Source organism: Coregonus lavaretus (genome assembly GCF_964263955.1).
Source record: "Coregonus lavaretus genome assembly, chromosome: 20".
Classification (NCBI taxonomy): Eukaryota; Metazoa; Chordata; class Actinopteri; order Salmoniformes; family Salmonidae; genus Coregonus; species Coregonus lavaretus.
This window is the reverse complement of record NC_140007.1, coordinates 10380480-10404174: the sequence shown is the minus strand read 5'-3', so window position 1 is coordinate 10404174 and position 23695 is coordinate 10380480. Positions and strand designations below refer to the sequence as shown.

The window sequence follows — 23695 nt, the reverse complement described above, 5'->3', positions numbered from 1 at the left end:
CGCTGAAAAACATCCCCACAGCATGATGCTGCCACCACAATGCTTCACCGTAGGGATGGTGCCAGGTTTCCTCCAGACGTGACGCTTGGCATTCAGGCCAAAGAGTTCAATCTTGGTTTCATCAGACCAGAGAATCTTGTTTCTCATGGTCTTAGAGTCTTTAGGTGCCTTTTGGCAAACTCCAAGCAGGCTGTTATGTGCCTTTTATTGAGTGGCTTCCGTCTGGCCACTCTACCATAAAGGCCTGATTGGTGGAGTGATGCAGAGATGGTTGTCCTTCTGGAAGGTTCTCCCACCTCCACAGAGGAACTCTGGAGCTCTGTCAGAGTGACCATCGGGTCCTGGGTCACCTCCCAGACCAAGGCCTTTCTCCCCCAATTGCTCAGTTTGGCCAGGCAGCCAGCTCTAGGAAGAGTCTTGGTGCTTCCAAACTTATTCCATTAAAGAATGATGGCGGCCACTGTGTTCTTGGGGACGTTTAATGCTGCAGAAATGTTTTGGTACCCTTCCCCTGGTCTGTGCCTCGACACAATCCTGTCTCGGAGCTCTACGGACAATACCTTCGAGCTCATGGCTTGGTTTTTGCTCTGACATACACTGTCAACTGTGGGACATTATATAGACAGGTGTGTGCCTTTCCAAATCATGTCCAATCAATTGAATTTACCATAGGTGGACTCCAATCAAGTTCGAGTCTCATAGCAAAGGGTATTTCTGTTTGTTATATTTAAGAAATGTGCAAACATTTATAAAAACCTGTTTTCGCTTTGTCATTATGGGGGATTGTGTGTAGATTGAGGATGTTTATTTATTGAATCCCTTTTAGAATAAGGCTGTAACATAACAATATGTGTAAAAAGTAAAGGGGTCTGAATACTTTCCGAATGCACTACAGTACCAGTCAAAAGTTTGGACACACCTACTTTTTCAAGAGTTTTTCTTTATTTATACTATTTTCTACATTGTAGAATAATAGTGAAGACATCAAAACTATTAAATAACACATATGGAATCATGGAGTAACCAAAAAGTGTTAAACAAATCAAAATATATTTTATATTTGAGATTCTTCAAAGTTGCCACCCTTTGCCGTGATGACAGCTTTGCACACTCTTGGCATTCTCTCAACCAGCTTCATGAGGTAGTCACCTGGAATGCATTTCAATTAACAGGTGTGCCTTGTTAAAAGTTAATTTGTGGAATTTCTTTCCTTCTTAATGCGTTTGAGCCAATCAGTTGTGTTGTGACAAGGTAGGGTTGGTATACAGAAGATAGCCCTATTTGGTAAAAGACCAAGTCCATATTATGGCAAGAAAAGGTCAAATAAGCAAAGAGAAACGACAGCCCATCATTACTTTAAGACATGAAGGTCAGTCAATCCGGAAAATGTCAAGAACTTTGAAAGTTTCTTCAAGTGCAGTCGCAAAAACCATCAAGCGCTATGATGAAACTGGCTCTCATGAGGACCACCACAGGAAAGGAAGAACCAGAGTTACCTCTGCTGCAGAGGATACGTTCATTAGAGTTACCACCCTCAGAAATTGCAGCCCAAATAAATGCTTCACAGAGTTCAAGTAACAGACACATCTCAACATCAACTGTTCAGAGGAGACTGTGAATCAGGCCTTCATTTGTGTATTTTATTTTTATTTAACTAGGCAAGTCAGTTAAGAACAAATTCTTATTTACAATGACGGCCTACATTTGACATTTTAGTCATTTAGCAGACGCTCTTATCCAGAGCGACATACAGTTAGCGATTGCATACATTTTCATACTGGCCCCCCGTGGGAAACGAACCCACAACCCTAGCGTTGCAAGCGCCATGCTCTACCAACTGAGCTACATGGTCGAATTGCTGCAAAGAAATCTCTACTAAAGGACACCAATAAGAAGAAGAGACTTGCTTGGGCCAAGAAACACGAGCAATGGACATTAGACCGGTGAAAATCTGTCCTTTGGTCTGATGAGTCCAAATTTGAGATTTTTGGTTCCAACCGCCGTGTCTTTGTGAGACACAAAGTAGGTGAACGGATGATCTCTGCATGTGTGGTTCTCACCGTGAAGCATGGAGGAGGTGTGATGGTGTGGGGATGTTTTTCTGGTGACACTGTCAGTGATTTATTTAATAATATAATAATAATATAATATGCCATTTAGCAGACGCTTTTATCCAAAGCGACTTACAGTCATGCGTGCATACATTTTTGTGTATGGGTGGTCCCGGGGATCGAACCCACTACCTTGGCGTTACAAGCGCCGTGCTCTACCAGTTGAGCTACAGAGGACCACCATATTTAGAATTCAAGGCACACTTAACCAGCATGGCTACCACAGCATTCTGCAGCGATACGCCATCCCATCTGGTTTGCGCTTAGTGGGACTATCATTTGTTTTTCAACAGGATAATGCCCCAACACACTGTGTAAGGGCTATTTGACCAAGAAGGAGAGTGAAGGAGTGCTGCATCAGATGACCTGGCCTCCACAATCACCCGACCTCAACCTAATTGAGATGGTTTGGGATGAGTTGGACCGCAGAATGAAGGAAAAGCACCCAACAAGTGCTCAGCATATCCTTCAAGACTGTTGGAAAAGCATTCCAGGTGAAGCTGGTTGAGAGAATGCCAAGAGTGTGCAAAGCTGTCATCAAGGCAAAGGGTGGCTAAGTTGAAGAATCTCAAATATAAAATATATTTTGATTTGTTTAACACTTTTTTGCTTACTATATGACTCCATATGTGTTATTTCATAGTTTTGATGTCTTCACTATTATTCTACAATGTAGAAAATTGTAAAAAAATAAATAAAGAAAAACCCTTGAATTAGTAGGTGTGTCCAAACTTTTGACTGGTACTGTATATATATACAGTATATATATATATATATATATATATATATATATATATATATATAAACTTAGGAGGCTGTCCGGTACCACTGCATCTAATGCCCAGGTTTACCCCTCGATGGTTCTGGGACATATTTTTTTGTTTTGAGTCCTTTCATTTCCATTTGCACAGAAACCATACCTCTTTGAAAGGGACGGAGCAGTTGACCGTATGCCTTTATGGCCGTGACGTAGACAGCTGTGCCTTGGGTGCTCAAGCTCTGTGCTGTTATAGCTGGACTGAGCCATGGAGCGGGGAACCAATCTGACAAGGGTTTAGGAGGAGGACGACCATCATCCTGGGTGGAACTACTATTTCCTCCCATTTTGTTGAACCTGCTCCCCCGGACATAAAAAAGGCTTCAGAGTCACTATTTACTATTGAATTACATGTTTTAGAGATGGGAGCAGAGTAATCCTACAGATGTCATCGATGATAAACTGTACTTGACCTCAAAATGAAAGTTGTTACACATTTTGCCCATACTGAGAAATAGCCTTTGACAGCACTGAAGTACAAAGACTGAGGGTACTGCCGTGCAACAGATTGAGTTGGTGATCATTGCAGACTTCTGCGAGAACGTAACATGTCTTGCCTTGTTTTTTGTAAATACTTTGGTCAATATTTTCCTTCTCAATTTATACACATTCATACACACACAAATATGCATGTACATACACACTTGTAATAAACTTGATATTTGTGCACGTATGTATTCACACTTTTTCATAAAGGACTTTTTGCACAAAACATCAAGATGAAAATAAATAAGTAACCCAGAAATAAAACATGAGTACCTGTTTCATAATTATCCTGAAATAAAAAATGATTGAAAAAAAAAGGAGCCTTATGTACAGCATTTGTCTTATTTTGACACAGGCTAAAGGCGTTGTTTTAAATAAACAGACTTTGCAACTTTCAAGTAGCCTGAGAGAGAGGCTAGAAATGAGAAAAACACTTGTCCTGCCAAAACATGGCTGCCACACAAGAACACTTTCCTTCTCAAGTCCTGGAGTCTCATAGTCTTTTCTCTTTTCTCGGGTTTCAAGTGATGGCGTCGCTAGTTGTTAGCCGCTAGCTCACGGTGTGAGTCCTCCCTCAGTAGTGCTGCCGTGTCCTTGCAGTGGGAATGGTCCCGGCTAGCGCTGCCTCGGCTGCTAACTATTGGGCGGTCCATCATTCAGGAAGTAGGTTGTCATTTCCCCTTTACCCTTGACCTTAACGACCCCACGACACTCCAGAACGTATCCTATATCTGAAAGCACCTGGTGGAGGTCCGTGGTCACCTGAGGAGTGTGGAAAAATTAATAACAGAAATAGGAAGTTATTGGCTAAAATGCCAGGTGAGAATTTTTTTTGCACTATGCCCATGTGACCTACTTGTTGTGTGTATGTACTGACATGTATGTGTAACTGATAGATGCACACAAACGCACACTACATGTAAATGTTTTTAAATGTATGTAAATTGTAAAGTATTTTGTCTGTAATGTCTTTTCCGTTATGTGTCGGACCCCAGTAAGACTAGCTGTCGCCCAAAAAAAATTATAACAAAAAAACATTAGGAACTGAGTATGAGCTACTGAGTGTTAACTGATTGACATCCTCCATACCTGAATGCGGTCGGGGACTCCTGTGCTGTCCATGCGACTGGCCACGTTGACCGTGTTCCCCCAGATATCGTACTGTGGCTTCCGTGCTCCAATCACCCCTGCCACCACTGGCCCAATGTTCAGACCTGGGAAAAGAGAGCCGGTTATAAACATAGCGGTTATTCATACCAAACTCATGCATCCAACTATATTCTACTCCATTTACTATCGACCAACTCTCTCGTTGATCTGCCACACTGGTTTCTATCCCACTCAATCCTGTCTGTTTCAGAGCTTCATGTGAAGTTCATGTGAAGTTCAACCTCAGCTAGCTTGTTTAAAGCTTTGTTTCGCTTTTTCAGACCTGTTTCCCCTCACCTATCTTCATCTGGAAGTTGTTGAAGGAATGCTCGTTGATGTACTTCATCTGCTCCCTCAGTCTCATGGCGTAGTCGGCCAGAGCCGTGATGTGGGAGCGACCCTTACGGTCGTAGGTGGAGTCATTGAGACCCGAGGCAGCCATGTAGGTGCTGCCGATGGTCTTGATCTTCTCCAGCTGACGGAACTTCTCCTCACTGATGATCTTAGAGCAGGAGAACACACACAGGCTCAGGTTTGAGACAGACCAAAAAAGTATCCCGTTTTCAATGCATGAGGCCAAAGATGATAGTACTGAAAATTCACCAAAGGGCAAAATACACTGAATTGACAATGGTATCCAAAATCCCATTGCCTACCCTCTCCTATCCTCTCCTCTGCTCTCCCTCTTTACCTCGTCAAAGTCGGCGATGATCTCGTTGAGCAGCCTGAGACACTCCACTCCCTCGTTGTTGGCCTCCAGCTCCACATAGAACTCAGAGAAGTTGGAGATGGAGGCGAACATGACGGCGACACACTCACAGGACTGGTAGTAGAGCTCGTCGTTCCTGCGCTCGCGCGCCAGGAAGTGAGCGGCCACGTCCTTGGGCAGGATGTTGTGGAGGAGGCGGCGGTTGTACGCCTGCAGCTCCTCCATCTCCTCCTTCTCCTCTGTGGCCTGGAAGGAGGACGTGAGGGAGCAATGTTAAGATAGGTGGGGGACATTTTACACTATACTATTGTTCTGCTGTAGTCAAGGAAGAGGAGTGCTCCCCTGTAGGCTCATGGTACCTGTAGTTTCCAGAGGAAGTCGAGGCGTGATGTGGACTCCACCTGCTGGGCATGGAGGTAGAGCGCCAGCACAAACACAGTGAGAATAACAGGAGTCATGACCCTCAGGGAAACTTTGGTCACACTGAATGGGCTGCAGAGAGACAGAAGAGGAGGTCAGAGAGAAATGGCTAGAAAGAAATCAAGAAAGATAGAAACCAAACTGCAGAGAGATGGAGTGAGTCAAAGAAAGAGAAACTGGGTCACACCCCTACACAGATTTCAAACAATGCTTTGAATCCAAACGTACCACTCGTCTGTAGTTTCATTGAAACTGGACCATTGAATAGTTTCATTGAAATCACTGGAGGAGAAAAATAAGAAAAGGGTTTAGTCAAATCCACTATCAAAATAAAACATGTATGACCACGTTGTGCCCTCCTGAACACAGTCCCAGTACTCACATGGCATTGGAGGTGACGAAGAGGTCAGCGTTGTCGAACAGCGCCACCTGTGGCCACTCCACCAGCAGCAGGAAGGTAAACTGGATGAGCAGCATGAGGGCCAGCTTCCCTATACTGCTGATCTGGAGGAACACTGAACAAGCCAGCAGGGTCAGCAGCACACTGTAGCTGAAATACTGAGGGACAGAAAGACGGAGAGAATTGATCAACTATTAGTCTTCATTGATTGATTGATGATCAGATTGATCTGTTATTATGAAGAACATAAAAGGTATTTTCTGGTCCATATAAAGACGTAAAAAACATTGTTTTTCAGTCAGCATACCTGACATCTGTGACACACCCACTCACCTCTGGGAAGGGGCATGAGGGGCCCTGGCTAGGACAGATCTCTAGACCCCCGTCTACAGACACAGACAGGTTGCGGATGAGACATGGCGTCACCATGGCAACAGAGGTGTTCAGCTCCCGGGAGATACAGTCCACCAAGCTCTCTGTGTCACAGGCAAACTACAACAGAGGAGACACACACAAACATGTCAATTTGTGTGTGTGTGTGTGTGTGTGTGTGTGTGTGTGTGTGTGTGTGTGTGTGTGTGGGTCAATCTGTTCAGTCTCACCATGTTGACAAAGGCAGAGATGAAGACGAGGATGATGGTGAACACCCCCATCAGAGTGCTGTTGGTACGAGACTGGACTATCTTCTTTGACACTGTCTGCATCGCAGCTGGAAACAGCTACAAAAGAGGAGGAATAAGGAAAGAAAGTTTAGTGTCGTTGGTGTGTACAATAGGCGATGTGTGTGTTGTGGAGGATCCTACCTTAACGCAGGAATATATGGCACAGATGAAGAGGATGTTGGTGAGGATGATGAAGATACTGATGTAGATCCCCAGCATGACCGGGGTGCTGCAGGAGAAGACACACAGACAGGAGGACTTAGAAACATGTACGTGTGTGAGTGTGTGTGTGTGTGTGTGTGTCACTCACTGTGGAAATATGACAATCTGGATGAAGGCGATGAAACAGAAGACCAGGAGAGTACAAGCCACGTAACCTCCAAAGCGATCGTCCACCTTCTTCGAATACTACCAGAGAGAAAGATCAAAACTCATTAAAAACGGACTAAACAAATCTTAGGAAAGCATCAGCAGACTTTGACTGTGGATAGGAACAACATAATACTCCAGGGATTAACTAAATAAAGCCCAGAGTATTCTGGGAGATGTAGGCAGACAGACCTTTTTCTCCAGGCTGGAGGTCTGGAAGGTGAGCAGGAACTTCTTGACGTGGTCCTTCCTCAGCTGGTCGATGCTGCGGGCGTCAATGGCTCTCCCCAGAAACTCATCCACCTCATCCTCAGGGTTCATTGCCTCCTGTGCACCACGGCTGGAAAGGGGGAGAGTAGCAAGGGAGGAGGAGAGGCGGGAGAGAGAGAGTGAGGGAGAGAAGAGAAGAGATAGGTAAAATGGTAAGACCTTTAGAGTATGTGAATGTGTATCTTGGCGCGTGAGCCTGTCTACCTGGGTGTCTATTTAGGTGGTGTGTATTTGTGTGTATCCCAGAAATCCTCAGAGCAATAACCACTCACTTGTCTTTGCTGGACGACTCATCAATCCCCTGAGAAAGAGAAAGAAAATGAGGATTAACCAACATACAAAAACCCAGAGGAGAGATGTAAAAGAAAGGGATTAGGCAGTAGATACAACTCTGGATGGGAGAGATGCAGCTGGCCCTCAGGAGACAGGAGAGGAGAAACAGCAGAGACAATTGGTAGACACAGAGTAACATAATGGAGAGACTAGTGGGACACAGAGTAACATAATGGAGAGACTAGTGGTACACCGAGTAACATAATGGAGAGACTAGTGGGACACAGAGTAACATAATGGAGAGACTAGTGGTACACCGAGTAACATAATGGAGAGACTAGTGGGACACAGAGTAACATAATGGAGAGACTAGTGGGACACAGAGTAACATAATGGGGAGACTAGTGGGACACAGAGTAACATAATGGAGAGACTAGTGGTACACCGAGTAACATAATGGAGAGACTAGTGGGACACAGAGTAACATAATGGAGAGACTAGTGGGACACAGAGTAACATAATGGGGAGACTAGTGGGACACAGAGTAACATAATGGAGAGACTAGTGGGACACAGAGTAACATAATGGGGAGACTAGTGGGACACAGAGTAACATAATGGAGAGACTAGTGGTACACAGAGTAACATAATGGAGAGACTAGTGGTACACCGAGTAACATAATGGAGAGACTAGTGGGACACAGAGTAACATAATGGAGAGACTAGTGGGACACAGAGTAACATAATGGGGAGACTAGTGGGACACAGAGTAACATAATGGAGAGACTAGTGGGACACAGAGTAACATAATGGAGAGACTAGTGGGACACCGAGTAACATAATGGAGAGACTAGTGGGACACAGAGTAACATAATGGAGAGACTAGTGGGACACAGAGTAACATAATGGGGAGACTAGTGGGACACAGAGTAACATAATGGAGACACTAGTGGGACACAGAGTAACATAACGGAGAGACTAGTGGGACACAGAGCAACATAATGGAGAGACTAGTGGGACACAGAGTAACATAATGGGGAGACTAGTGGGACACAGAGCAACATAATGGAGAGACTAGTGGGACACAGAGTAACATAATGGAGAGACTAGTGGGACACAGAGTAACATAATGGGGAGACTAGTGGGACACAGAGCAACATAATGGAGAGACTAGTGGGACACAGAGTAACATAATGGAGAGACTAGTGAGTGGGACACAGAGTAACATAATGGGGAGACTAGTGGGACACAGAGTAACATAATGGAGAGACTAGTGGGACACAGAGTAACATAATGGGGAGACTAGTGGGACACAGAGTAACATAATGGAGAGACTAGTGGGACACAGAGTAACATAATGGAGAGACTAGTGAGTGGGACACACAGAGCACTCTGAGGAGAGCTGACATTTATGGGTGAGACTATTAGGAGACTAGAAGTAGAAGCAGGAGAGACACAGATGAGCCAAGAGAGAGAGAGGTCTCATCTCACCATCTGTCTGAAGACTTTGGAGTCCTTGGACCTGGAGAACCTTGTGTCGGGTACCCAGCGAGGCATCAGGCCCTCGTTGGAGTTGGACCGCGTCCTCTGCATCTTGGCCATCATGGCCTTCTCGTCTTTCTACACAGAGGAAAGCACAGACAGAGACAGAGGTTAGACACACTGATCCGCTGAAACCCTGGTGTGGATTAAAGGGGTGCTAACATGGACAACCCAACACATAGAATATAAAGGTTATTCCTGCCCACTTTTTAAGGCATCCCCAATAGTTTCTAACCCTGGTGCAAATGTAAAGCTGATTGGAATGGGCGAGAAACATTACTGCTTTCTAGTATCCTGTATAATGGTTGTGGCTAAATGGAGTACAGCTACGGAACAAAAGTTGCATGTTCAAGTTGCGTCGGGGACAACTGTAACATTCTAGCTAACCCTAACCCTTTTCCTAACCTTAACCTTATTCTCCTAACCTGCTGCGCTAGTTGTCCTAACCTGCTACATAGTCACTTCTGGCCGTACCGGTACTCCATCTAGCCATATACTGTAATAAACCTGTATGTGTGGTGGTTGGCAGGTAGTTGGTAGAGCATGGCGCTTGCAACGCCAGGGTTGTGGGTTCGATTCCCACGGGGGATCAGTACGAATATATATGCACTCACTACTGTAAGTCGCTCTGGGTAATTACTAAAATGTAAATGTGGGAAATAGTTTTGTCACTGACCCTTTTCTGGCTGCAACCCAACACCAGGAAGGTCTCGATGCTGTTCTCTTTCAGGTAGGCGTTCCTCTCCCCTCCTCTACCCGGCTCCACCTCATAATCCCCATTCAGATACTGCAGAGTTGCCTTGGTGATGTGGATCCTCCTGGAAAAGGGACACTAGGTCAGTCTGTGTGTGTGTGTGTGTGTGTGTGTGCGTGCACGTGTGTGTTTCCCTCACCCTGCCTTGCCCCCAGCCTCCATGTGGTTGGCTAGTGTGACATCATTGGACCACACATCAAACTGCCACTTCCTGAGTCCCAGCACCCCACAGTGCACACGGCCACTGTGGATGCCCACACGCATGTTCACGTTGACCCCTGTCACCTCTCGCACCAGCCTGCACACACACACACATAGAAGATGTATGTTACATTTCTTTCCAAAAAACGCATGATATCCCCACAGGCAAAGGCAATGCATTTATTATATATATTTTTATGATTTTTCATGTCTAGGAAATATGCCATCTCCCCACACACAGACGTTCCCCATACTCACGAGATGGCCTCTATCATGTCGACGCCCATCTCCACACAGCAGTGGGCGTGGTCAGCGCGGGGCTCAGGCAGCCCAGACACACAGTAGTAACAGTCGCCCAGGATCTTGATACGCAGACAGTGGTTCTCCTACAGACAGACACAGCCGTTATGACAGTTAGAAAGAGATAGATAACACAGGATACTGAATGGAGAAAAATGAATAAAATGGAGAGAAGGTGAAAAGAGAGAGGTGAAGAGAAATGCTTATTTACCGATGCTAGTTTGTCGAAGCGTGCGAAAAGCTCATTGAGTGTCATTACCAACTCCTGAGCCGTACACTGAGACGCCAAACTGGTGAAGCCCTCAATGTCCGCAAACAGAATACTGAGGAAAAAGAGAGAGATAGGCTTGATTATTGATTGATTGATTGATCAGATGACCCTTTATCCGCCTTCTCACTGTGTGTACGTGTGTGTGTGTGTGTGTGTGTGTGTGTGTGTGTGTGTATTTGAGACAGTGTATACTCAGCGCTTTAATTGAATCTGGGCTGGAGCTCCTTATCTTTGGGGATTATCTTATCTTGGCTGCTGGTAATTAAGTATTCCCTTACTATTCTTAATTAGCCTGCTCTCTGTCAAACCCTAAGTGAGTGTGTGTATGTGTGTGTGTGTGTGTGTGTGTGTGTGTATGAGAATGTTGATCTGCAAGTAACACTTTTTGTTTTTTAACTAATTACTCAGAGATCAATATAGCTAGAAATACCATATTTTATGACAAACAACTTATATAAGTCCTCTACCATTAGCAACTATAATTTAATTTCTATGGTAAATTAGTTTAAATTAAATAGACCGAGAACAGAACTACCGCAATGTTACTTTTGTACCTGCTGGTAGGTTGTGAGTAACACAGTCTTGGGGTGGAAGTAACAGCTGGCGAGAAGTGCACAATATCTGTCTTATCTCCATGTTTCTGGTTTGTAATGTTTGTTACTTTCAACGAATGTACAATCAGCCATAATTTTATGTTTGTGTCGATTTGAATAATTAATGCTATCGACATCGCAATGTTGTGCAACCACAACATTTTGCCTTAAAATATTATATCTGACTAAAATGGATGACATAAAAGCTATATTAACCATCATTTTCTCATCTCACTTTAAAGGGAATGTAGTAGATGTTTTTCACAATTTTCTGTGACTATTCATGCTTAGCCCTACCAATCAGGTGCTCCAGCTGTCCTTGACATGCGCGCTCCTTGTGTCTTGATAGAATAAACATTTTAATTATCTTCACAAACGGCAAACTCATCATGCTTATCACATTACCATGGCTTGACACAAGGTAATTGACCCCCAGAATCATAAAGATATATATTTTTAACCACTAAACTGTCGATAAAAACGTGCGAGAAGCTGATCCATCAATTCAATTGATTAAGGCATAATTCTAATGATGTCATATATAATTTTCAAACATTCAGTCACTTGTTGATATTTTGCCTTAATCTAGAGGAGACAATGGCCTATGCTTAAAAGTTTATTTTATTTTATTCCAGGTCATCAGTTAACATTGTGCTCCTTTCGTCCCACCCGTCTCTCCTGTAACTTCTCCCAGGCTAACACCAAGACTACACTACTAGAAAAAAGGTGCTATCTAGAACCTAAAAGGGTTCTTCGGCTGTCCCCATAGGAGAACCCTTTGAAGAACCCTTTTTGGTTCAAGGTAGAACATTTTTGGGTTCAATGTAGAACCCTTTCCACAGAGGGTTCTACCTGGAACCAAAAATAGTTATCCTATGGGGACAGCCGAAGAACCCCTTTGGAACCCTTTTTTTCTAAGAGTGTAGCTAGCATGATACTTGAAGCCTATGCTGTCATTTAGTCACTAGATGGGTTAAGAAAATGACATATTTTTGGAACCTTAAACAGCTAAATACAACTCTACAATGCTCAAAACCACTTTTTGTTGATAACATGGTCGGACTGGGCTGCTTTTTTTGTTGCAGGGAGCTCGTCCTCCACATTAGGAACGTGCTGACTTCACTACGTCATTCTAGCTTCTTTGTTATCTTAGAAAATGGGTGTGTTACTTTCGCCTGTGTTACTTTCATCCCAGCTCTCCCCTACTGTTGAATATGTGGCACAGGAATGCTAATAGTAGTTTGCTTAGAGCAGTTAAATGAGGTCATGTGATAAAACACATGAACATTGTGTTGGACGTTAGAAGTCATAGCGCTTGACAGTTTGGTTGGTTCAAGTAATGCTGTGGTAACAGATGTGTTGTTGTCAGGGCTACCGAGGTTACCAGGACGATAGTGTCTATGCTGACCTGACGTTGTCATGTTTCTGGATGTAGATCTTATGGAACATCATGTCTTCCTTTTTAGCGTTGATGTCAGCCTTCATCTCCATGGCAACATGCCTTGGCAACACAGACAGCAACAGGCGTTCCTGAAGTGATGGGAGAGATAAAAGACAAGGCTTGGTTAGCAGCTGCATGTAATACTTATGTCCTTCAAAATTCCTGCTTTCTGTCAGTCAATGGAGGTGTTTACACACTGTGTGTGTGTGTGTGTGTGTGGTGTACCTGCTGCTGGTTCTCTCTCTGCAGGTGCAGTCTGGCCTGAATGTATCCTCTGGTCTCCTGGAAGGCCTGTCTCTGAGACACCTCGGCAGGGTAGTGGGTACAGATCCCAATGATGTTAGTGCACAGGAAGATCAGCACATTGGCACTCAGCTATAAGAGAGGGGGATAAAGTAAAGAGAGAGGGGACAGTTTTTCTGTAGCCCTTTACACTCGTACCCGTATACAGGTTGAAAATGGTAGATTTGGGCACTGATAAGTTCCTAGATTGGAACGCAGTGGCTGTACAGTAACATGCTATACATGATGTCAGAGATCAGGGTCTCTGCTTCTCAGCGCTGTATCGGTTTTGACTGACAGCCATTCTAAACTTGAGCTGTAAATTAAGAGGACTCAACGTATTTTGAAAGATGAGACCTTGAGGATTAAGCCAAACACCCGTGAGTCCAAATGTGCACTTCACATTTCCATATCATAAAACTTGGGGATGCAGGGCTGTGTTCCAAAAAAACAACTACAAGTGTGCTTGCTCTAGTTCCTCAACGACACAGCTAGGAGAGCTCCTAAAAGTTGAAGACTCTTCTTTGAGTCATAAAAGCGCATTGAAATTACTTAAGAACTGTGCACACTTTGGAGAGTTGTGCGGCCACTTAGAGACACCAGTTTGACCTCTCACTCAAACCTTTGTCATTTTTTTGTCTTATGTTGCACCTACCCCAACTTTTCCAAGACTATTCTTATCATGTTACAGAGTATTTTCAGATGTAGTTATCAACAAATACTGCGAAAAGTACAGTAAATGTAAAATGCACATAAAATCAACAATGTAATGTTTGGATTCAGTCTTGTGAACTGTTGTGTCCTCACTTTAGTCTAATAATTTTCAGATAATCTCCAAACTGTTCCCTTTTAATTGCTACCATGGTTATGCATATGCTTTCCATAATTATTCTGTAAGAAACATTTCAATGTAGCCCTATCCATATAGGCCAATTCCCACGAGTGTAAAGGGTTAAAGGCCCAGTGCTGTCAAAAATGTGATTTCTCTGTGTTTAATGAGAACACTATGAGAATGGAATAATACTGTGAAATTGTGAAAATTATGATAATGCCCTTTTAGTGTAAGAGCTGTTTGAAAAGGCCACCTGAAATTTCAGCCTGTTTTAGTGGGATGGAGTTTTGGCCTGCCTGGTAACATCACCAGGCGGTAAATAGTGTTAATAGACCGATTAGAAAGTGAGTTCCAAACCTCCCTGCCAATAACAGCTAGTTTTCAGAGTTCCCCTCCCCACTCAGACCACTCCCAGACAGTCCAAGCAAAATTCTTGCTTAAGAAATGTATCTTTGCTATGAATCTACTTTTGTTATATTTGACCATTTTTATTGAAAACAATCACAGTAAGGTACTTAAATTGTTACCCGGAAATGATTTGATGTTGAGATAAAAAACAGCTGCATTAGAACTTTAACATTCTTTGCTGGGGGGCAGAGTAGAGCAATGTTGTGGGTATCTGGATAGGGATGCACAGTACAGAATCAAATACAGTAATGAAATACACAAGGAATCAGATACTGAAATGGTGCGTTCCTTGCCATGCATTAAAACAGTGGCACGGGTCTATTGACATTTCTACGGTTGACAACATTTCCAGGAAATGCACTTAACACGAGCAATGGACATGTCCTTTGGTTTGATGAGTCAAAATTTGATATTTTTGCTTCCAACCGCCGTGTCTTTGTGAGACGCAGAGTAGGTGAACGGTTGATCTCCGCATGTGTGGTTCCTACTGAGAAGCATGGTGGAGGAGATGTGATGGTGTGGGGGTGCTTTGCTGGTGACACTCTCTGTGATTTATTTAGAATTCAAGGCACACTTAACCAGCATGGCTACCACAGCATTCTGCAGCGATACGCCATCCCATCTGGTTTGGGCTTAGTGGGACTATCATTTGTTTTTCAACAGGACAATGACCCAACACACCTCCAGGCAGTGTAAGGGTTATTTGACCAAGAAGGAGAGTGATGGAGTGCTGCATCAGATGATCTGGCCTCCACATTCACCCGACCTCAACCCAATTGAAATGGTTTGGGATGAGTTGAACTGCAGAGTGAAGGAAAAGCAGCCAACAAGTGCTCAGCATATGTGGGAACTCCTTCAAGACTGTTGGAAAAGCATTCCTCATGAAGCTGGTTGAGAGAATGCCAAGAGTGTGCAAAGATGTCATCAAGGCAAATGGTGGCTACTTTGAAGAATCTAAAATCTAAAACATATTTTGATTTGTTTAACACTATTTTGGTTACTACATGATTCCATGTGTTATTTCATAGTTGTGATGTCTTCACTATTATTCTACAATGTAGAAAATATTAAAAATAAAGAAAAAGCCTTGAATGAGTAGGTGTGTCCAAACTTTTGACTGGTACTGTACACCTGACCTTGTATGGAAATACACAGTATCCATGCATTCACACATGCACACCTGCACACACCCAAATTCACACTCAAACCAACAACAGCAACATTAACATTCCCTTTGGAGGCATGTTGATCCTGTTTGCCGAGTGGCGCAGTGGTCTAAGGCACTGCATCACAGAGATCCTGGTTCAAATCCAGGCTCTGTCGTAGCCGGCTGCGACCGGGAGACCCATGGGGCGGCGCACAATTGGCCCAGGGTAGGGGAGGGAATGGCCGGCAGGGATGTAGCTCAGTTGGTAGAGCATGGCGTTTGCAACGCCAGGGTTGTGGGTTCGATTCCCACGGGGGGCCAGTATGAAAAAAATATATATATAATGTATGCACTCACTAACTGTAAGTCGCTCTGGATAAGAGCGTCTGCTAAATGACTAAAATGTAAAAATTGTGTTTCCTCCTGTTCTCATCCCCTCATGAGTCCATTGACCACCTCATATGTTTTACAGCTTTCTTTTTTTATGTGTTCTGTCTCTGGGACCTCCCCTGTCACACTGTCCCCAGAGTGTCCACAGCTGCAGTGTGGGGAAAAACCGCTGCCCTTTGACCCGCCGAGAAGCAGTTTCCTTTAAAGATGGCCTCTTCTTTACAGTGTGCTGCGTGTGAGAGAGTAGAAACCCTCCACTCCTCCCGAGGCTGCTTTTGGACACAAACACCGGCTGGCCGCATGCCAACAGGAAACACTGTGATGTCACACCCTATGTGGAGACCCTAAATTAGCACAGCAAAGTGGTTAAGGGGCTAATGTGCCAGGGAGGGTTAACCAAGGTCTTCCCAATCTATATCAATTATTTCCTTGGAGGTATAAGTTCATGTATTTTTCTGAACCCACTATCTCTTTGCAAACCTCACCATCTTTCTTTCTCTCTTATGCGCTCCCTCTACTTAATATGAAAGTGATTCTATCCTCCTTACAAATCTTTTAATCATCCTGAAATAGACAGTTGAGTGCCCCATCATTATGCAGGTGAAGCCTGACTCCTACTGTGCAGAAACAGTACCACGGGTAGGATTGGTTTGAATGACTTCAATAGATTTCAGTTTATAGATTTCAGATTTCAGTTTACAGTTTACAGTTTATAGTTTACAGTTTATAGTTTATAGTTTACAGTTTACAGCTTACAGCAAACATACAACCATATTATTTTCCACACTTTAAAATATTCCTCCTCCCAAGAATATCTGTAGAGTTCCGAAGGTACTCGCACTCAAACAATAAAAAGGACAAATCCAAGGAGGCAGAGATGCAAAGATATACTTAATTTAATCCATGCTCGAAAGAATACAAAGGTGAAAGTGCACAATGCTAAAAAGTGCTACACTTTTTTGCAATGTGCACTTTCAGCTTTGTATTATTTTAAGCACAGATTAAATTAAGTATATCTTTGCATCTCTGCCTCCTTGGATTTGTCCTTTTTATGGTTCTCTCACGCACCTGCTGCCATTCATTCTAACCCGCATACAGGCTTCCTCCCAAGAATATTACACAAGAAAGGGATGAAATCCCACCTAGCCCATATGTGTGCATTTCGTCAAAGAGTGAAATGACCTGAAGAAAGGCAGTTGGTAGCTAATAGCCCCTGATCTCTTAATCTGCATCTGACCCATGAATGAACTTTGAACTCCCCCTGACCTTTCCAAGAAACAAGTGCACAGGTGGATATGCAGAGTTTTTACACCAAAGAGGGAAATAATTAAAACAGGAAGAATAAAAGAAAAGAGAAATATACAAGATACGTGGAGAACATGGGACAAGGGGAAGATATGTGACTTAAGGGAAGGGGGGATAGACTGGGAGGGGTGGAGGGGGTGAGAGTAGAAAATAGAATAGAATACAATGGACAACAACAGATAACATGGAAGACAAGGGGATGTTGAGGGGAGGAAGGAAGTGGTGGTAGTGGAGTGAGAGAGGGAGAAAGAGAGAGAGTGAGCGAGCGAGAGATAGTAAGAGAGGGAGTGAGGGGAAGGAGGGAGGTGGAGAGAGAGAGAGAGAGCGAGAGGTAGAGCGAGAGAGAGAGAGAGAGAAAGAGAGAGAGAGAGAAAGCAGGAGAGGATAAATATGGGCCACTGTGACATTAGGCAGATGGCTCCTAGCACTCAGCTCTGTTTACATTACTCTCACTGTTCAAGCAAAAACAGCCCAGAGAGAAGAATGAAACCTGCTATGTGAGTGTGTGTATGTGTGCGTGTTTACTTAAGTGGTCTGGTGAATGAGCTAGAGAGTACTGTATCCATATATGTGAGAGAGAGTTGACATTGCATGTGTGTCTTCTTGCCTGTGACAGAGTGTTGTCTGTGTGTATAGTTGTACTGTACGGTATGTGTGTAGGATCACAGGCCAGGCCTAAATGCTTGCTTTTCTCAAGATGGAGAGGGCCTGCAGGTTTATGCGACAGCACACACACACGTACTGTTCAGGACCTCCACTTAGCACTATCTACCTGTTGTGGGCCTACACCTGTCCCAGTCTAAAGTCACACACACACACATTAGTAACCTTATATTGTCAACACCACAGTACAGTATGAGACATACATCTATTGTCCATTAATAGAGGTAGCCCTTTCCTGTAGTCAAATGACCTAGTGGCCTCATGGGAGGATGTTATTAATATTCATAATTAATCCCACCCCCCCCCCCCCAAAAAAACGACACATACGGTATATAAAGTGTAATATTGGGACGCTAACTCAAAATGTAATACATTTCAACTCTATATCTGACATGGTACAGGTGTCTTCTTTTTTTAAAGCCCATAACCATGTGTGTGAAGTGTATCCTTTTGTTTCAAAGTAGATTTGTTTAAGACTACCAAGAAACACTCTTTGTGACCCTGATTTAGCCCACTGCAGAAAAAGGTTACGTCTATTATATAGGGATTATGTGGACCCTCTAAAACAATAACAGTTGTAGTATCTCAGGAGGTACAGTCCATATTTCCCTCAGGGTGACATACTGATGGCAGCAAGCCACTCTTTAGACAGGGAACCTAATCCTTGGTTATCAAAATGGAGTTACGTAAACCAGTAGTCCCTGATCTAGAAAGGGAAAAGAACAGCAATAGCAGCAGCAATGACAAAACAGCACAGGAAAGATTCAAATGCATTTATTACACAATAAACATCCAAAAGGCTTAGAGAGGATGGGCAAGCTCAATCAGTAAATGACCAAATGACTCAATGAATCCACAGCGGAATAAAAGACTGACAGACCTGAGATGCCTAAGACTCTACAGTCTATATTTGTCAATCTAAAACCTATAACTTGGTATTCAAAATCTGGTACAACTTTGTTCCTCACAGCAAGAGAACATTCCAATTGATATGCAGTTAAGTTTTGAATCAGTGCACACTGTTTTGTTGAGTAAATAAATCCAAAAGTGCATTGTTGCAGCTCTCAAATATAATTGTTCAACTTATCCTGGAAACCGCTTAACCTTGTTTTATTGAATTGCACCTAAACCTCTTTAAGCATCGTGGCATAAACAAGAATTTCTGCTTATGTGGACACACTGAAACAGACACAATCAACCACTAGCAATTCACACCCAGCCCCCAGCCTAGGCCATGCTCCACCAAGCTGGGCTCCAGGGGGGTAAACTCCCCCTAAACTCCCCTCCTCTCCACTCCTGTCCTCCTTGAACCCCACCACAGCTCCCCTGCTCTACATCTGCTCTCCCTAGCCATCATCACCCTGGAGGGCCAGATGAAGATGAGAGTGAGTTAATGGAATATCCAGGGTTTATTTATACGTTCTGCTGCTTTATGATGGATTTAGCTCACCAGTCATTTACTTTACCAGGAAGTCTGTGCTCTGGCCCTAGTGTCTATAAACATTGTCTTTTAAGGCCAGAGGAGATCCTCTCAACATGGCAGTCCCACCGTGGAAACAATCGTGCTTAGAAGGAGAGAGAAAGTCAGAATGTATTTGGAGAAAAGAGACTGCTGGGAGAAGAGAGAGACACAGAAAGAGTGAGCTCTTAAGCTTAGCATCATCTTATGCTAAAAAGCACTTTCAAATAGTGCCACGGACCGCATCATTTGTGTCCAACATACTCTGCTAATTTGTCTAGAATTTCTTTCTAGTTGCCCTTTACAAGTCACCCAAGCATTGCCTATATGTACACAGCCCATCTGAAATTAGCCCACCCAACTACCTCATCCCTATATTGTTATTTATTTTGCTCTTTTGCACCCCAGTATCTCTATTTGCACATAATCTCTTGCACATCTAGCATTCCAGTGTTAATACTAATTGTAATTATTTTGCACTATAGCCTATTTATTGCCTTACCTCCATAACTTGCTACATTTGCACACACTGTCTATATATTTTCTGTTGTATTTTATGACCTTATGTTTTTTTTACCCCATATGTAACTCTGTGTTGTTGTTTTTATCGCACTGCTTTGGCCAGGTCGCAGTTGTAAATGAGAACTTGTTCTCAACTGGCTTACCTGGTTAAATAAAGGTGAAATAAAAAAATAAAAAAATAGCCCAAGCCCAACATCTTATACATTATATGATTTATGATCAAATAGGTTTTCTTTGGGGAACACTTGCTGTGACCTAATCTCAGAACCCAGAACCAAATTTTACTCACGCTATAGCTAGTAGCTAACTATTCTGTTAACGTCTGTCACCAGAGATTATGTGTGACCTAAAACTGTCCTGAATTGATAAGGAGGACAGGGTCTATGTGGGGCCTCGTGCTGCATAAAGGGCGTGGAAGCACATATAAGCAGAGTTAGGGAGTATTGCTGAGTGATTAACCAACATTTAGTGTTTGTTTTTTTTGGCTATTAAACAACTAATTTATTGACCGACATCGGTTCAATTACTTGAATCCCATTTAGTTTGATTTTTTTGTGAGTGCAAGGTGCCGTTTCAATAATTCATGAGAGAAATCAAGTCAATAACTATGTGGAACGTTGGGCTGAAGGGAGTTGTAGTTTTCATTAAGCAAATATTCAACCTAGTTCAGCTCAGAAATGTCGTAATGAACTACAATGGCCATAATCCATTGCGCCTGTTCTTTCCGGCTCGTACAGAGACGGATACACTTTTGTAATTGATTACATGTAATCTGATTACAAAAAACTATAACAGTAATCAGTTACATTACCAGCAAAAAATATTGTAATCGGATTACAGATACTTTTGAAAAACTAGATGATTACTTTTTGGATTACTTTTCAATTCAGAAAGGATGTTTGCGAAAAAATACATTATGACACCTTTATGTTTTCTCAATGACATTCAATTTAACCTCTACGGGATTGGTGTCCTGTATACGGAACGGTTGTGTGCACAACAACAAAAAACGTATCACGGCAACCGTTTTGTTTGATAAAATCCATTTTTATATTCAAATGTAGGAACTGGTCCTCTGTAGCTCAGCTGGTAGAGCACGGCGCTTGTAACGCCAAGGTAGTGGGTTCGATCCCCGGGACCACCCATACACAAAAATGTATGCACGCACGACTGTAAGTCGCTTTGGATAAAAGCGTCTGCTAAATGGCATATTATTATTATATTATATTATATTATATTATATAACTGGGTTCTACAGTTTGAACCCCTGCTGTCTCTGGCTCCACACATACCCCGCCAGCCATCTAGATGTGTGAAAGTTAGTGTATAAGCTAATGATCCATCATGTATGACATTCCTGGGAGTGTGTAAACTTACATTTTGTATTACCATATCATTTTTGTATGTTCTCTATAGTTATGTACTTGAAAATGTATCAATTGACCAATTTGGCACATTTGGGCAGACTTGATACAAAATAGTCCAGTATTGCAATGCTTCACCTTATCAATCTGAAACTTTGCACACACACTGCTGCCATCTAGTGGCCAGAATATATATTGCACCTAAACTGCAATATTATATTGTGGCCTTTCTCTTTCATTTCAAAGATGATGGAACATAAAAATATATATGTGTTATATTCTCCTACATTAATTTCACATTTCCACAGACTTCAAAGTGTTTCCTTTCAAATGGTATCAAGAATATGCATATCCTTGCTTCAGGTCCTGAGATACAGACAGTTAGATTTGGATATGTCATTTTAGGCGAAAATTGAAAAAAAAGGGTCCGATCCTTAAGAGGTTAACATTGAAAAAAGGTGCAAGTTTGAGTTTTTTCCACCTGAGCGAGTCTGACCACAAGTCAGAGACCACTATGATGACACACCAAATACGTTTGCTGGATCCCTTTTGGCTTCTTCTAATGCCTCAAGGGGAAAGTAATCCAAAAGTAACTGGAAGTAATCAGATTCCGTTACTGAGTTTGGGTAATCCAAAAGTTACGTTCCTGATTACAATTTTGGACGGGTAACTACTAACTGTAATAGATTATATTTAGAAAGTAACCTACCCAACCCTGCATATAAACACATGGAATGAGCTTTTCCCTTCTTTTTTTTTCTGTTCCCAGTTATATTTTACATTTTAGTAGACACAGAGCGACTTACAGTTCCCAGCAAGGACACATACGGTAAAGTAGTACTGCAGCGGGCTATCTCACGCCCTCCCCTCTTCCCCCCATCCTGCCCTCCTTCTTCCCCCTTTACAATATTCAGACAACACCCAACACTGAGGAACCGATCACAGCAGGGTGCTAGGAGCTCAGAGTGTGTGTGTGTGTGTGTGTGTGTGTGTGTGTGTGTGTGTGTGTGTGTGTGTGTATGTATGTGTGTATGTATGTGTATGTGTGTATGTATGCGCGTTTTTTAATCAATATCCTTCAGTCCTCTCCCCTTCTCTGTAACCCCGGGGCTAAATGGTTGTGGTTAGCATTAGCCCTTGATGTGGCGTAGGCGAGTGCCTCACACCCTGAAAGACTGTGACCTGTCAGAGACGCTAGCACCACACAAGGCGTTCACTTAGCAGGCATTGCCCACATTCCACAGGCTCTCTCAAAGACCTGCCATCCCCTGCCCAGGAGGGGTCACTGAGGGTACAGACCTGGACCTAGAGAGGTAGGGTGTAGGGTACACTATAACAGGAAAACTGTCATTTATGCAGTAATTCTGATTATTATCAACAGTAACTTTGTTGCCAGTTTGGAAGCCTTTGTTAAGGCCTCTAGAAGTGCAAGTGATCTATAACACCAAATATTCATTGATATGCTGTAATGTGTAAACACATTACTTAGCAGCCAACCTGCTTGCACCAATCCCATTAAATTACGGTAAAATACTGTGAAATCTCCCCGCCATGAATTTCATTCATTCATTACAATTACTGTAGCATGTACTTGTTTACAGTTGAACACAGTCAATTATATGGTATAGTACTTTGTGTCATTACACAGTACTTGCTTTGATACTGTATTTAGATTACAGTAGTGCACTGCAATATGAAATACAATAACTTACTTGCCACTTTGCTGCCTGTAAGTTACTATAATAAATTACAGCAACCCCTTTACAGTGTACAGACCTGAGTCTAGCGAGGGAGGGTGGGTGGAGGATACAGACTAGGGCCCGGAGAGGGAGGGTGTAGGGGTCTCAGACTAGCAGCTAGCTATCCCTGTTTGGGACCACTATCACTGACTTTCATTCACTGTTTGTTCACTGTACCCAGAACTAGATCCAATCACTGTAACCAGAACCAATCCTTCTGGAACATCAGCTTCCTGAATCCAAAGCCATGACCATGCATTTTCGTACATTCTATCCACAACGATCTGTGCAACCAGGAAAACCCATGGCTGTCTTCTACATGCAGAAACCTGAGGTGTCTTAGAACCTAATAGCATGGCTTTACAGTAGGATCCTCAGAATGATCTTACTATTGAGGTCATTTTAAGACATGGATTAAGACATGTGGCACTAGCTGGGAAAAGTCATTTAGTGGGACATAACTGTACAGGAAGCAAAGAGGAGGAGAGCTGCAGTGAATTTATACGTCAATTTTCCCAGTGGGAACAGTGACTGATGGGATATTATTGCTGAAACGGGGCCAGGGAGAGAGCAGTCGGAGCGCTATGGCCTTTGTGAAGCATCTGGAAGTCCTTCAAACATCTGTTTTAGATCAGAGTCTGAGAGAGTGACAAAACAGAACATGCATCACCCTCTATGAGCTATGCCTCATGTCTACCTGTATGTCTCTTTTTCTTCAGCTATTTCTCTCAGTTTTTCTGTAGCATTTTCTTTATCTTCCCCTTCTTTTTTGTTTCTCATTGGCTCCCTTTTTCTCTCCTTCTCTCACTACCAGTCT

At 43.0% G+C, this 23695-nt stretch overlaps 1 protein-coding gene across 3 annotated transcripts in view; it reads right to left on the bottom strand.

Annotated features, from left to right (window-relative positions):
• Positions 1-1619: 1619 nt before the first annotated feature.
• Positions 1620-23695, bottom strand: part of LOC311148269 (adenylate cyclase type 6-like) — a 44721-nt gene continuing 22645 nt past the window's right edge. For all 3 annotated transcript variants that reach the window (XM_084185171.1, XM_084185172.1, XM_084185173.1), the window contains 20 exons: positions 12993-13142; positions 12735-12856; positions 10674-10785; positions 10421-10548; positions 10101-10259; positions 9884-10025; positions 9157-9285; positions 7666-7694; positions 7316-7463; positions 7065-7162; positions 6896-6983; positions 6695-6811; positions 6426-6584; positions 6075-6250; positions 5921-5974; positions 5632-5764; positions 5255-5518; positions 4861-5065; positions 4504-4628; positions 1620-4176 (listed from right to left, as the gene is read on the bottom strand). In XM_084185171.1, the coding sequence (XP_084041297.1) occupies positions 4048-4176; positions 4504-4628; positions 4861-5065; positions 5255-5518; positions 5632-5764; positions 5921-5974; positions 6075-6250; positions 6426-6584; positions 6695-6811; positions 6896-6983; positions 7065-7162; positions 7316-7463; positions 7666-7694; positions 9157-9285; positions 9884-10025; positions 10101-10259; positions 10421-10548; positions 10674-10785; positions 12735-12856; positions 12993-13142 (2667 nt within the window). In that variant the 3' untranslated portion in view covers positions 1620-4047. The remainder of the gene's footprint in view (positions 4177-4503; positions 4629-4860; positions 5066-5254; positions 5519-5631; positions 5765-5920; positions 5975-6074; positions 6251-6425; positions 6585-6694; positions 6812-6895; positions 6984-7064; positions 7163-7315; positions 7464-7665; positions 7695-9156; positions 9286-9883; positions 10026-10100; positions 10260-10420; positions 10549-10673; positions 10786-12734; positions 12857-12992; positions 13143-23695) is intronic.